This window comes from Colius striatus, chromosome 1, assembly GCF_028858725.1.
Source record: "Colius striatus isolate bColStr4 chromosome 1, bColStr4.1.hap1, whole genome shotgun sequence".
NCBI classification, from domain to species: domain Eukaryota; kingdom Metazoa; phylum Chordata; class Aves; order Coliiformes; family Coliidae; genus Colius; species Colius striatus.
Genome location: NC_084759.1, coordinates 89,195,126 through 89,207,733, shown reverse-complemented (window position 1 = coordinate 89,207,733; position 12,608 = coordinate 89,195,126). Strand labels below are relative to the sequence as shown.

Sequence of the window (12,608 nt, the reverse complement as noted above, 5' to 3'; positions counted from 1 at the left end):
CAAGACCCACCTGGACATGTTCCTATGCGACCTGATCTAGGTGTGAACCTGCTTCTGCAAGGGAGTTGGACTAAATTATCTCTAAAGGTCCCTTCCAACCCCTACCATACTATGATTCTATGCTTCTATACTTCTATGCTTCTATGATTACAAGTTTGGTGTAATTTTCTGCCCTCTCTTTGCAATGAATTTCTGTTTCCCTTCTGCCAGCTTTCCCTGAAAATTACCCATCAAGGACCAGCTTCCACATTGCTTTGTGAAATGTGGCTTGACACTTGATTAAGATTCTGGTATTTGTTGGGATCATCCACCTCACTTCTCCTCTGTCATTCTTAATTCTCCTCTGTCATTCTTAATTATCTGTTTATGTAACTGTTGTACATGCTTTATGTTTACAGATAATTAATCAAATTAGTACAAAATATAGTTGGGAACAAAACAGGGTAATATCTTATTAATTCACTATCTTGTTGGATAAATGCAATGACAAAGTTAATCTCTGCTAATATTCTGTGCCTGTGTGACATCTCTAGTAACAGGCTTCAGTCACAATTATCATGTAGTTTTGTATGTATAGACAGGTACTGAGGAAATGTGGACTGCCTGAAAAAGTTTAAGAATTCAGGTAATTTCCATGATATGTCCTTGAACAGATCTGGATTTCAAATTTAAATAGGTGCATTGTTTAAAGATCTAAATACAGCATTTTATAATGAGTGCAGTTTGACCCTTTTTTTTGGTTTGTTTTTCCCTGAAACTCTGTGATTATGAACTACTTCTAACTGTTTTACCTTAATGCTGTTGGGTTGGTTTTTTTTGTGATCAGGAATTTGATAGTCAGCATCACTGATGGAGCATTTTCAGAACATGAAATTATGACTCTCGGGCGCTATTACAGTGTGAGAGATGAATATGAAATGGACCTCCACTACCTCCTTGCGGTGGCTCAAGAAAAACTAAAGAAAAATAACTTTGAGAATTTTGAACAACTGTCTGCGATGCTTGTCTACAATGACCGTGAAAAGTAAATTTCCTCTGTTTATCTTCAACTGTTGTTTGGGAAGCTCTGCTTGTAAACCTGCTTAATTTCTGTTTGTTCCTGAGCAACTGATATCTTGTGGCCAAAGAATATTGCTTGTAATGTGAAGCCTTTTTCAGCACCTGATGGTAGATGAGAAAAGGGTAGCCTTTTTGGCAATTCTTCATTTTGTTTGTGGACTTTTTATTGTAGCTGCTGTACTGAACATTCTGTGACATAATCAGATATCTCTTCACTGGCGGAACACAGTGTTTTAAATCAAAGAAGAAAAATAGTTATTTAAAGGAAAAAAGAAAGGATTTGTACCAGATTAGTTATATGACTCATTTGCCTTTTTTCTGATGTCACAGATAAATAGTCACAGAGATTCACCAAGGACCTCTGTGTGGAAGAGGCAGGCCATCATCTGAACTTTAAGTTTCTCCACTTCATAATAGTGAAATTTCATAGAATCATGGAATTGTTACAGTTGGAAAAGGCCATTAAGATCATCAAGACTAACCACCAACCTCACACTGCCAAGCCCATCACTAAACTAAAGCGTGCCCCTCAGCAGCTCATCTGTTTGTGTTTTGAATATCTCTAGGGATGGTGACTCCACCACCTCCCTGGGCAGCCAGTTAGTAACCAATGCTTGATAACTCGCTCAGTGAAAAAGTTCTTTCTGATGTATGATCTAAAACCTCCCCTGGAGCAACTTGAGCCCATTTCCTCATGTCCTGTCATTCATAACTGGAGATTGACCCCCACCTCACTACAATTCCCCTTCAGGCAGCTGTAATCGTATCTCCTCTCAGCCTCCTCTTCTCCAGGCTAAGCAATCCCAGCTCCCTCAAGCCGCTTCTCATCAGACTTGTTGTCCAGACTCTTCACCAGCTTTGTTACCTATCTCTGGACAAACTCCAGCACCTCAATGTCCTTGTAGTGAGGGGCCCAGAACCTAACACAGTATTCAAGGACTCATCAACACTGAGTACAAGGGTGGCAATCACTTCCCTGGCCCTCCTGGCCACTCTGTTTCTGATACAAGGTATGATGTCATTGGCCTTCTTGGCCACCTGGGCACACTGCTGGCTCATGTTCAGGTGGCTGTTGATTAACACCCCCAGATCCCTTTATGCAAAACAGCTCTCAAGCCACTCTGCCCCAAGCCTGTAGAGTTGCCTGGGGTTGTGGCCCAAGTGCAGGACCTGGCACTTGGCCTTGTTGAACCTCATACAATTGGCCTCGGCCCATCTATTCTGCCTGTCCAGGTCCCTCTGAAGAGCTTTCCTGTTTTCCAATAGGTCAACACACCTGCCCACAAATTTACTAAGGGTGCACTCAATGCCCTCATCCAGATAATTTGTAAGGATGTTAAACAAAACAATCCCCAGCACTGAGTCCTGGGGAACACTACTGGTAGCTGGCCAACTGGATTTAACTCCATTCACTCCCACTCTCTGGGCCTGACCATCCAGCCAGTTTTTCACCCATTGCAGAACAGGTCCATCCAAGCCATCATAAAACTTTGTTTGCTTTACTTTGATGTTCCTCATGTGTTTTCCTATTCACAGCAACGTTCACTTGAAGTAAATCTGGAAAATACCTAACGTACACTTTTCCTTCTCTCTTTCTGTTTGTGTAGATGTGGAGTGCTGCCTCATGAAATGTGCAGGACTGTTTGCAAGTCCTTTAAGTTACCACTGGCTGATGATGATCTGCAAGCTTTGCTGACAATGTAAGTTAAGGACAGATAGTAAGATATGATAGTATGCATGGGTGCAAATCAATGCTAAATATCTATTGCAGACACAGTTCTTAAGAATTATTCACTTACATGATACTAATAATTCCATGATGCTGATTTTTCCCCAACACACATGTGGATTTTCCTATTTGTGGAATATTTGTCATCAACTGTGGTGTATGCATCTTAGCAACTTCTCTTCATTTTTTTCTGGAGTTATTCTTATGGGAATCAGCTACTGATACCTGCAGTTATCAGTGAGATTCACTTTTTTACATTAGTTATTCCTGTGTATATGTAAGGTAAAACCAGTAATCTTATGAAAGCGCATTATGTGAGTTTTAAGAAACATACCAAGATGAATATGATGAAATGTCCTTGAATTAGGTAGACCACATCAGTAGTAAATAAAAGCAATTTTCTAGCTCTATTAATCTCACCTGAAACATATTGTCTTGCGATTTTTGAAACGGAAAAGGAGTGTTGTCATGATTACAGTCTTTTTCCATAGCATGTTCAGTTGTTTTGAGATCTATTGCTTGTCGAGCTGTACTGATGGGAATAAAAGTGAGAATTAATATTTATTCAGTGCACTTGTATTAAAGGCTAAAGTTCAGAGTAACTTGTGGTGCTTTGAACACTCATGTCATAAGGGGTTTGGTTTTCATGGCCAGGTTATGGTAATAGGTTTAAATGCATGTTCATTGTTCTCTTCTTTTCCTTGTGAGAAATCCTTAAATGTTTTGTCTTTGTACTGTGTTAAAAGCAGGAGCAGGTCTTGTCTTCTCCCATATTTAGATGTTTTTAGGTAGATGTGCTTCTTTATTTTAGAAGCAAACTAAGCATCTGGATTTATCAAATAATGAAAACTTGTAAGGTGGAAACATAGAATCAATTTAAATAAAGCATCTTAGTACTGGAATCAAGATATCTTAATGAAAGACTGCTTCAAGAAGCCTAAGGGTCTATTTTTAACAAAGCCTCTGTTTCCAGACCCAAACCATTCAGAATAGTTCCCCTGCAGTAGCCAGAAAAACAGCTTTGGCAATTTGTTTTCTGTTCTTCAGTTCTGACAGTTAGACTGCAAGCATTAGTCATCAGAAGCCTCTCTGAAATTTAGCATTAATGTAAAACTCGTTTTTTAGAACTCCCACTAAGTTGCCTAACATAAAAACTGTTGGAGGACAGTTGACATCCTGTCAATAGGATTCTGGTACAATAGACAAAGGGTTTTCGTAGTTTCCACTTCACAATGACTGAAATTGAATAGATGCACAGACAAGGGACTGGAGGATATTCTTTATGTACTAACTCAAAGTTGATGAGAAACAGACAAGTCTGACACATCACAGGCTCCAGGGACATGTTTATTGTTTGTGAATTTATACCAGGGAAAGCTTTTGTGAGATTAACCTCTTTTCTCCTGAAGAGTCTTAGTGTAGGCAGTTAAAAAGAAAAAGCCTAGTACACTCTAATAAAAATCAGAGATAAGCCTATAAGACAAAGAGGAGACTAAGGGCTGGATTTCACCTAGCTTTAGCCAGATACTCATGACAGCTGAATTAGGATTTGGCTGCCCTTGACTCTTTCTGTAAGCGATGGAGAAGGAGAGTTAATTTCTCAGGCTGTATAAGGGCTGGATTTCTAAGTTACTATCCACTTTCCTTTGTTTCTAAAGAGTCTGTGGTCAGCCTGAATGGTAGATTTCTCTATGAAAAAGGGGAATGGTGTGAAGCTGTGCCTCAGAAATCAGTGTGAGGAGTACTTAAGGAGAGTGCTATGTGTAATGCCAGTTCTAAGTTACAATATCATCTACTTCAAAAGATGGTAGTTTATGTGGTGAGACATTGCACTGCAGGTAAGAAGGAAGGGTGTCACATTCTCAATACTATGCACAGTTGGCATTGTTTAGTAAGTTTATTGTTTCATGAAGGTGCTCAGTTAGGGAAAGAATTTTTGGAAGTCTATTTAATAGGAGTTAATTTCCAGTAATCTTGAAATCAAGGAGTAGAATTGGCTGAATGAGATTTAGACTTTTCTCTTCCTCTCCTCTTGCTTTCTGTAGTTTTCTTTGAGACTAAAGAATTTTAAAACAGGCAGGTTTGATGTTAATGAAGGACAACCTCACTCCTGGGGAGTGTGCAGTTCAGTGTGGGCAACAAATTTCTTTCTTTTTTTTTTTTTTTTTTTTTTTTTTTTGTGAGGAAGCACATAATTTGGTGTCCATTGACATTTCCGAATTGAGTGGTGGTGGTGTTCCTACTGTGTGTATTGTATTTATGAAGGAAGACTGTGGTACAATAAAAGTCATTGGATTGACTCCCGCAAAGTCAGTGTATATATATAGCTAATGCACTAGCTGGACCCTTTTCAGCTATACACATGATGGTAGAAAATGTGATCAGATAATAGTTGAAGCCTGAAGCTCTATGTTTATTCAACTTTACTGTCTGAGATTTGGTGGCAAAGACGTTCTGTAGGACCTAATGGTTCTATTTTTCCATTTTGAAAGGTAATACTCTGAAAGTATGTATCATTTACATTTGAAATTTATACTGCAATGATGTGTGACTTTTTAAGCATGGGATGGGACTAGAAGTTATTGTCTAAATTTGTGGTTGCCTCCGGATGACCCAAGACTTTGTTTACTGTACCCAAAGACCAGTTTCCACAGAGTGTAAGGAGAATTAACACAAAGGCTGAGGTTTCGTAAGACCTTTTCATGTTGTCTAGCTCAACTGAATTTACATTTTTGATTATGGAATGGTGAAATAGTATTATTTAGATACCCAACAATCTGTCCATTTTTCCAGTTCACCTGGGCTGGTTTGTTAACAAGTATTTCCTTTCTCCATCAGCATATTCTTACTTAGTTTTTTAAGATTAAAAAAATGGGCAAGTCAAACTTTTAATCACAATGTATTAAGCAATCCAGATGGTACACAATTGTTTCTGCCAGAAAACTACAGTAGTCATTACAAACATTTCTTTAAATTTATTCAGGCATAATGAACAATTCTAGTTTGTTTAATAAATAAATGTTGCTGAAGTGCTTAAGTAATTAGTTTAGGGTTTTTTTTTTCCCAGTTATTTTTATTTACTGCAATGCTAAATGTATGCTAACAAAGACTTGAAAAGATGCAGACCTTCCCTAGAGGATACATAAACAGCTGGCAGATAAGGAAAATGGAGGAAAGAAAGAATGGATGACAAATGTTAGTTGTTAAGCTTATGTCCCTATTTCTACAAATACATCTCTTAATTTGTGTTAAAAGCAGCTGTGTATTTCTTCCCCTCTCCACAGTACCAGGGTGAGACTGTTGGCCTCTGTAAGGTGGTTTGTGGTTTTGAAAAAGTTAATTGCTGTGGTCTCAGGTAGCAGTGCCTGAAAACAAAGGGCCTCCTACATGGTCATCCCAGTTCTCTAGTCATCCATAGGCCAGGCCAGGCCACTCCTGCCTGCTCAATTTTTCCCTGGTTTATGCCTCGTGGCCTACTTGTAATATTTTTTTATGGCTGACCTATTTCTTTCAGAAAGCAAACCTTCCTGCTAGAGCAGGTATCCTGATAGCAGGATCAACATTGGGAATGGCCACAAGATTGTTCTCCTGCACTCCGTCTTCTGCTCATTACCTTGGATGCCCAAGACTCCCTGTGCCACTTCTGATGAAAAGATTCCCTAGCATTAATATTTGAGTATCTTAAAAGAAGTTGTTTTTGTTGCTAAATCTGCTGAGGAACTGGTGGTTCAATTTATAGTTGTTCAAGACGTGAATAAATGTATGCATGAGATGGCAGCCGTTTCTTAACTCATACTGATCAGCTGCATAGAGTTGTCCGTTTTTGCTGTTCTAAATTTCTTCATAGGAGCAGTTTATGACAGTTTAGGTATATATCTGTGTGACCCAGAGCACATCAAACCAGCTGAAAAACCCCAGCATTTTCTCTAAGGTTAAACCAGCATGATGCTTCTCATCTACTATTATCAGATTAACTTCTTAATAAGTGTTGTTCAAAACTAAGAAGTTAAAAAACTCTGCCATCTACATTAACTTCTCACATAAATGTTTGGTTAGAGATTTCTTGATGGGAAAGAAAAAATATTTGTAAGTAGCCTTCACTCACCAAAGCATCCTCAGGAACGGTCGTAACATGATTTAACCAGATTTTTCAAGTCTGGAGTATTTCATTATTAATATAATTTTAGAAGCAGAAATGTGTGATTATTTCTGTAATGTCAAAGAAATAAAAAAAAGGTCTCCAAACTATGGTAGGGTTGGGGGAGTGACTCTCATAGTCTAAAATGACATGCATTGGTGAAGTCATAGGGCAAAACTGGAGAGAAGCATGGTTTCAAGAGATCTTTGTTACATCTCCTTGATAAAACAAATCTAATTTCCTCTCCTGAAGGGCACTGTCAGCTTCAGTCATATTAACTCCAGCCACTGAAATGTACAACATCTCTGGCCTAATAATGCACAAATTGATAACATCTCCTCAGTCCATCTGGATACGCTGTGCCAAATTGCAAGTATGTGCTTTTAGTAGATTGATATAATAAGTCACAGCAGGAAAGAGATCTAAAGAGTAATTTTTTTCCCTTTCTGGATTATTCTAGAATAATATTTTAAGCTATTTTCTGTAGCTATTTAGAAAATGAGATTTAGGAATCTCATTTCCTCTACCCATGTAAAATCTTTGGTTATATACTAACTTCGTGCCCGTGTTGTCATCTCTGCGCTAGTGCTGTCACATCAAAAGACTTTTCTTCTTCTTAACATGTGTTGAGAGCAATGCTTTTCTTGACTTCATTTCCTCAACATAAAATTTAAGTAATTACATTGCTCTTTAAAAATCATGCTTCTACAGTTCTACATCTTGGCAGTAGATTTAATCTTTTAAGTTGTCATAATGAGCAACAGACAAATACATATGCAGTAAAAAAAAGAGTTTTCGTGATAGTTGTGTAATTCAAAATCGGTGTGCCATGGGTTTTTTTTTTTTCCCAAGAGCTCTAAGCTTTTTTGTTACTTCTAATGCAAAACTCCTTTCTTTTCACAACCACCACCTGCAAAAAAACTGAAGTGTACAGAATCCCCTAGAAGTGAGAATGATAATTTTCTTGTATGTTGGATATATTTCCCAAAAGTAAGGCTTTATGAAAATGTTAACTTGCTTGTTAGCTGTTAAAAAGAGGCAAGCTCTCATAGGAGAGTTTCTCATGGCAGTGTTTCAGGCCCCTCTTTAATTCTAATAACAGTAGCATTCTTTTCTGACTTTGCTTTCATCTTCAGCATAACTCACTGTACTTAACATTCCAGTTTATCACTAGCATCTCTGTTTATGGCTCTCAGTATATTTTATTATTATCTCTCCTGCTGACTATTAAATGAAAGGTGTGGGGGGAGGAGAAAGAGAAGATGAGTTGCAGTTCATCGCTGTTTATTTTTGTCACTAGATTTCAGATTTCTCTGGTATTGTTTTCCCAGTTTGTGCTGTAAATTCTCCCTTAAAGTACCTTTATGCTTAATTTTTATCAGAATCCTCTGCAGTGGTTTACAGGTTTTGAGACCCATATTTTGTACAGTGATATTTCTTTAAGCACAAGATAAAATTATTTTCTAAAAGACTTATTTTCTGGAGATGATCTTGCTCCTGTGCAGTAGTAATTGTCTCACCAGCATATATATCTTCATGCATTTAGAGAACCCTCATAACTGACACAAATATATATTTATTGCATAAAATAAAGAACCATGCCATAAACCAAATGACAAAACTTGTGATTTTTAAATCTGACTAATATTTGATAAGTCAGAGAGATGTGTATTTGTTCGTTGTAAATTGATATTGGTATGTGTGTAAACAGCATTTTTGAAGGATTCCTTATTTTTGGGAAATGATTGTAGAAGCCATATAGAGCAGGTCAGTTGTGTTACAGCACAGTTCTCTCATATCATTCTACGTGTTGCTTTTCTACACAGAGGAATCATACACTGGTCATCTCAGCTCTATGTCACCAGTTGGGAGGTCTCAGTGCTGGAAAAGGTTGGGCAGTGCTTCAAAAGTAAAATGAAATTAGTTGAAATGTAATAAACTTTAAAGAAGTTCTTCTATGAGAGACAATAAAATGTAAGAATACAGAATAGAATATGTGATATACAAGTCCTGACAGATTGGTAGTATTTTTCTGTGCCCTCATGAGACCTCATCTGGAGAATTGTGCTCAGTTCTGGGCCCCTCAGTTCAAGAAGGACAGGGAGCTGCTGGAGAGAGTTCAGCGCAGGGCCACCAAGATGATGAAAGGAGTGGAGCATCTCCCTTATGATGGAGGGAGCTGGAGCTCTTCAGCTTCTCCCTGAGGGAGCTGGAGCTCTTCAGCTTGGAGAAAAGGAGACTGAGGGGTGACCTCATTAATGTTTCCAAATATGTAAAGGACAGATGTCAGGAGGATGGAGCCAGGCTGTTCTCAGTGATGTCCAATGGCAAGACAAGGAACAATGGATACAACGTAAGAGATTCCAAAGAAACACAAGGAAAAACTTCTTCACTGTGAGAGTGAGAGAGCACCGGAACAGGCTGCCCAAATGGGTTGTGGAGTCTCCTCTGGAGACATTTAAAACCCACCTGGATGAGTTCCTGTGTGACCTACTCTAGGTGGTCCTGCTCTGGCAGGGGGTTGTACTAGATGATCTTTCGAAGTTCCTTCCAATGCTTGAGATTCTGTGATCCTGTGATTCTGACAGTGTTTGGTAATAGAAGAGTAAAAAAAATATTATCCAAAAGGTAATGTATTAATGTGCTGTAGATAACATGTTACAACTTTTTAAAGAATTCCTTTTAACCTTGAATCATCTTAAAATATTCTGCTTAGGTTTGAAGATGACCATAAGCAAGTGGAATATAAAAAGTTTGTGAATGGGCTGAACTGGAGAAAGAATAAAATCCCTGCTTTCCAGACAATAAAAATTCCTGTCAAGGTAACACCAGCATATCTGAGGAAAGGAACCATACAGTACATTGATATAATTTGTCCAACTTTAACATGAGTGCTTTATTCAACCGAGACCACAACAGTTTTTATGTTCGGGCATTTGTGCTTCTCTTTCTAGGAGGTTTAGAAATCAGACAGTGACAAGGAGCCCTGTAACACCCCTGTGCCTAAGTAGGTGTCACATCTCTGTGACATTTCTCTAGGAGGATAAAAAAAGAGAGAGATAAAGGGAAACAGGTGTATTTGTCCATGAAGAATGGGTGTGAATACCGCTTCACCCACAAATCTTGTTGTCACATGTCAAACTATCTGTTTGCTTGCTGAGAGAGTCAGGAAATACTTTAAACTCCACTGACACTGCAGAAAATAGCTGTGTATTTTTTATAACTCCATAGAAACTTGTACATAACCCACCACATGACTGGTGGGTGTACAACGAGAGCAGTATTGATAGATCGACTTTGTACATCTTCACCAGCCTGCTCCTTAAGGTAAATAAAAATGCATTATCAACAAACTGCAGGGATTAATCTGATCTTGCCATCTTGTTCTGAATGGAAGACTTTAAAATAGATGGTGCATAAGGCAATTATGCTGATTTTTAAAAACTTCGTAACAGATAAACCCAAAGCCCTCTAACAGCACATGATTCTGCTGTTCTGGCCTTGTCAATGTGTTGCTATGCTTGTACTGAATGTGTTTGCATTCAGACTGTTTAGAAACATAGCATTCCTTTAAATTCAAGTTCAGTGGTGGCATAGTTTAAACCAATATTCCTTAAGTACTGTGCTTTTAACCTGACTCCTCAATCTTACTTGGCTTACCAGCTCTTTTTTCCGTAGTATCTAAAGCTGTTGGTGATGACTAACAAAGGACCAATGCTACTGGTTTGCTCTCCTTCGCATGGTGGTTTATTTTTCACTTTGTCGTTGTGAAGAGTTTTTCCATCTTGCAGAAATAAAATCAAAGCCCTTCCATGTGTTTTAAACAGCAGTCTTGTGGTTCAAAGTGTGTGTTAAGTTTTGTTCAGAGGGTGTCCTTTCTTTTACAGAAGGATTAATTGCTTAAATTATAACTCAGTGTTTAAACAGTGACTGTTCTCAGGAGATTGTGTCAGGATAAGGGGCCTTGTGGGCCTCACAGAAACAAAAAGAATGTCAGAGGCCCAGAGGATTTTTGCCTTAAGTTGATGCTAAGATCTGTACAAAAAAGCATGAGTGAGAGAAGCAGAGGCACAAATACACCCACTGTTGAATGTATTTGATTAGTTTTTTCCCTCACAGAATGGCTCATCTAACCATTGAGCATGACCTGATTTCTGGCAGATGAGGGAAAGAGATGGCTCCTACAGGGTGAAGTGGGGTGTAAGTGGTGATGGAACCAAGAGGCAATCTCCACAAATTGAAGGAGTGAAGGAAAAGGTGTATATGAAACAAACAGGAGGTTAAGTGGACATTTGTGGTGAAATGTATGTTCTGATCAGCATAAGAGATGAGGTTTTGTTTGAGGATGAGGAAGATGTGGTGGTTGTTTGTAGAACAGACAGTGAATGGACTTTCTGTAAGTTGCTGATGCCTAAGAGCTTCTCTTGAGAACAATATGGGGAGTTACAGGAGGAAGGTGACAGCTGAAACAGAAAAGGAAAAAAGAACATCAATAGAAATTATCAGTTATTATCATGCTAGGAGGATTGGTTCCTCATCAACTCCAAAGTCTTGCTGTAACTGTCATACTGACATATAACATTGTTTTTTAATGAGCTGCACCCAAATTGGTGCCAGTATAGTTTGCTGAGTTTTTTATTCACTTTGTTCTTTTGTTAGTTGACTGCAATACCTAAGCTATCTTTGGTAGAGTACAAGAATATTTTAATGAACAGATCAATACAAAATGGAAAAAATCAGAGAAAGGAAGGGATTTAAATCTCGTTCAACTTCAGAATCCAATTGTCATTCTGTTCATGACTTAACATGAATTAATATAAATATTTAGGGACTAAAGTACCTGTATTTGACAGATAGATTTCAGCAACAGAGTTGTGCTTGTTTAGCTGACTATTTTCTTCTTTCTGTCTCATTGTTTTGCATGGTTTTTGGTGTTGAAACATAGATGATTCACAAGAAAATAGAGCATTATTTAATTTGAAAATATCTGCAAAAAGTCTAATGGTAGAAAATATGTTTTAATAAAATACTCTGTAAGACTGATATAAAATGTGAATGTAATAATCTTTTAAGAGGATGAGCTATATAAAAGTCCACATGTGGAAATGGAACAGCTCATTCAGTCTTATGTTGGCCAGCTTTTAATTGTTCTTGTTGTCAGTATTATATTCTAAGATATTCTCTGGGTTACTAATTTCAGAATGAAGATGGTTGGAGCAGACAGCCCTCATCAATTCCTGTGAAAGGGATCCAATACTTACCTCTTCTGGATGATCTGTTTGGCAAGGAAGAATAATGTGATCTGAGCAAGGCACAGCTTTTATATTATCGTTTCAGCTCCAAAGCTTACTTAGAGAGATACTGAAAACATTCCTTGTAAAACAAAAAAATCAGATATAGGGCTTTATTGCATTTAATTTTTTATTCCAACACAGTTATATACTTTGTGTATTTTTCTAAATCTTTCTAAATCAAACTACTCTCTCATTCTTATAGAAGCATAATTAAAACTGTATCCCTTAATCTTTGTGGCTGGTTATATGGCGAATTTACAAATACTGAGAAATTTTGGGGTCAAACAAAGCAAAATCCAACTGACTCCCCTTTGTTCTGCAAACAGAGGTTGTTGGATGACCTCTTACAGTATCAGATTGGATTATATTAGCACAATAAGGTAATTCC

General features: G+C 37.9%; 1 protein-coding gene across 1 annotated transcript in view; it reads left to right on the top strand.

Annotated features, from left to right (window-relative positions):
* Window positions 1–12,323, top strand: part of EFHC2 (EF-hand domain containing 2) — a 68,550-nt gene extending 56,227 nt beyond the window's left edge. Inside the window, exons 12-15 of the mRNA XM_061988611.1 lie at window positions 827–1,024; window positions 2,667–2,759; window positions 9,643–9,748; window positions 12,127–12,323. Of these exons, the coding sequence (XP_061844595.1) occupies window positions 827–1,024; window positions 2,667–2,759; window positions 9,643–9,748; window positions 12,127–12,222 (493 nt within the window). The 3' untranslated portion in view covers window positions 12,223–12,323. The remainder of the gene's footprint in view (window positions 1–826; window positions 1,025–2,666; window positions 2,760–9,642; window positions 9,749–12,126) is intronic.
* Window positions 12,324–12,608: the final 285 nt, after the last annotated feature.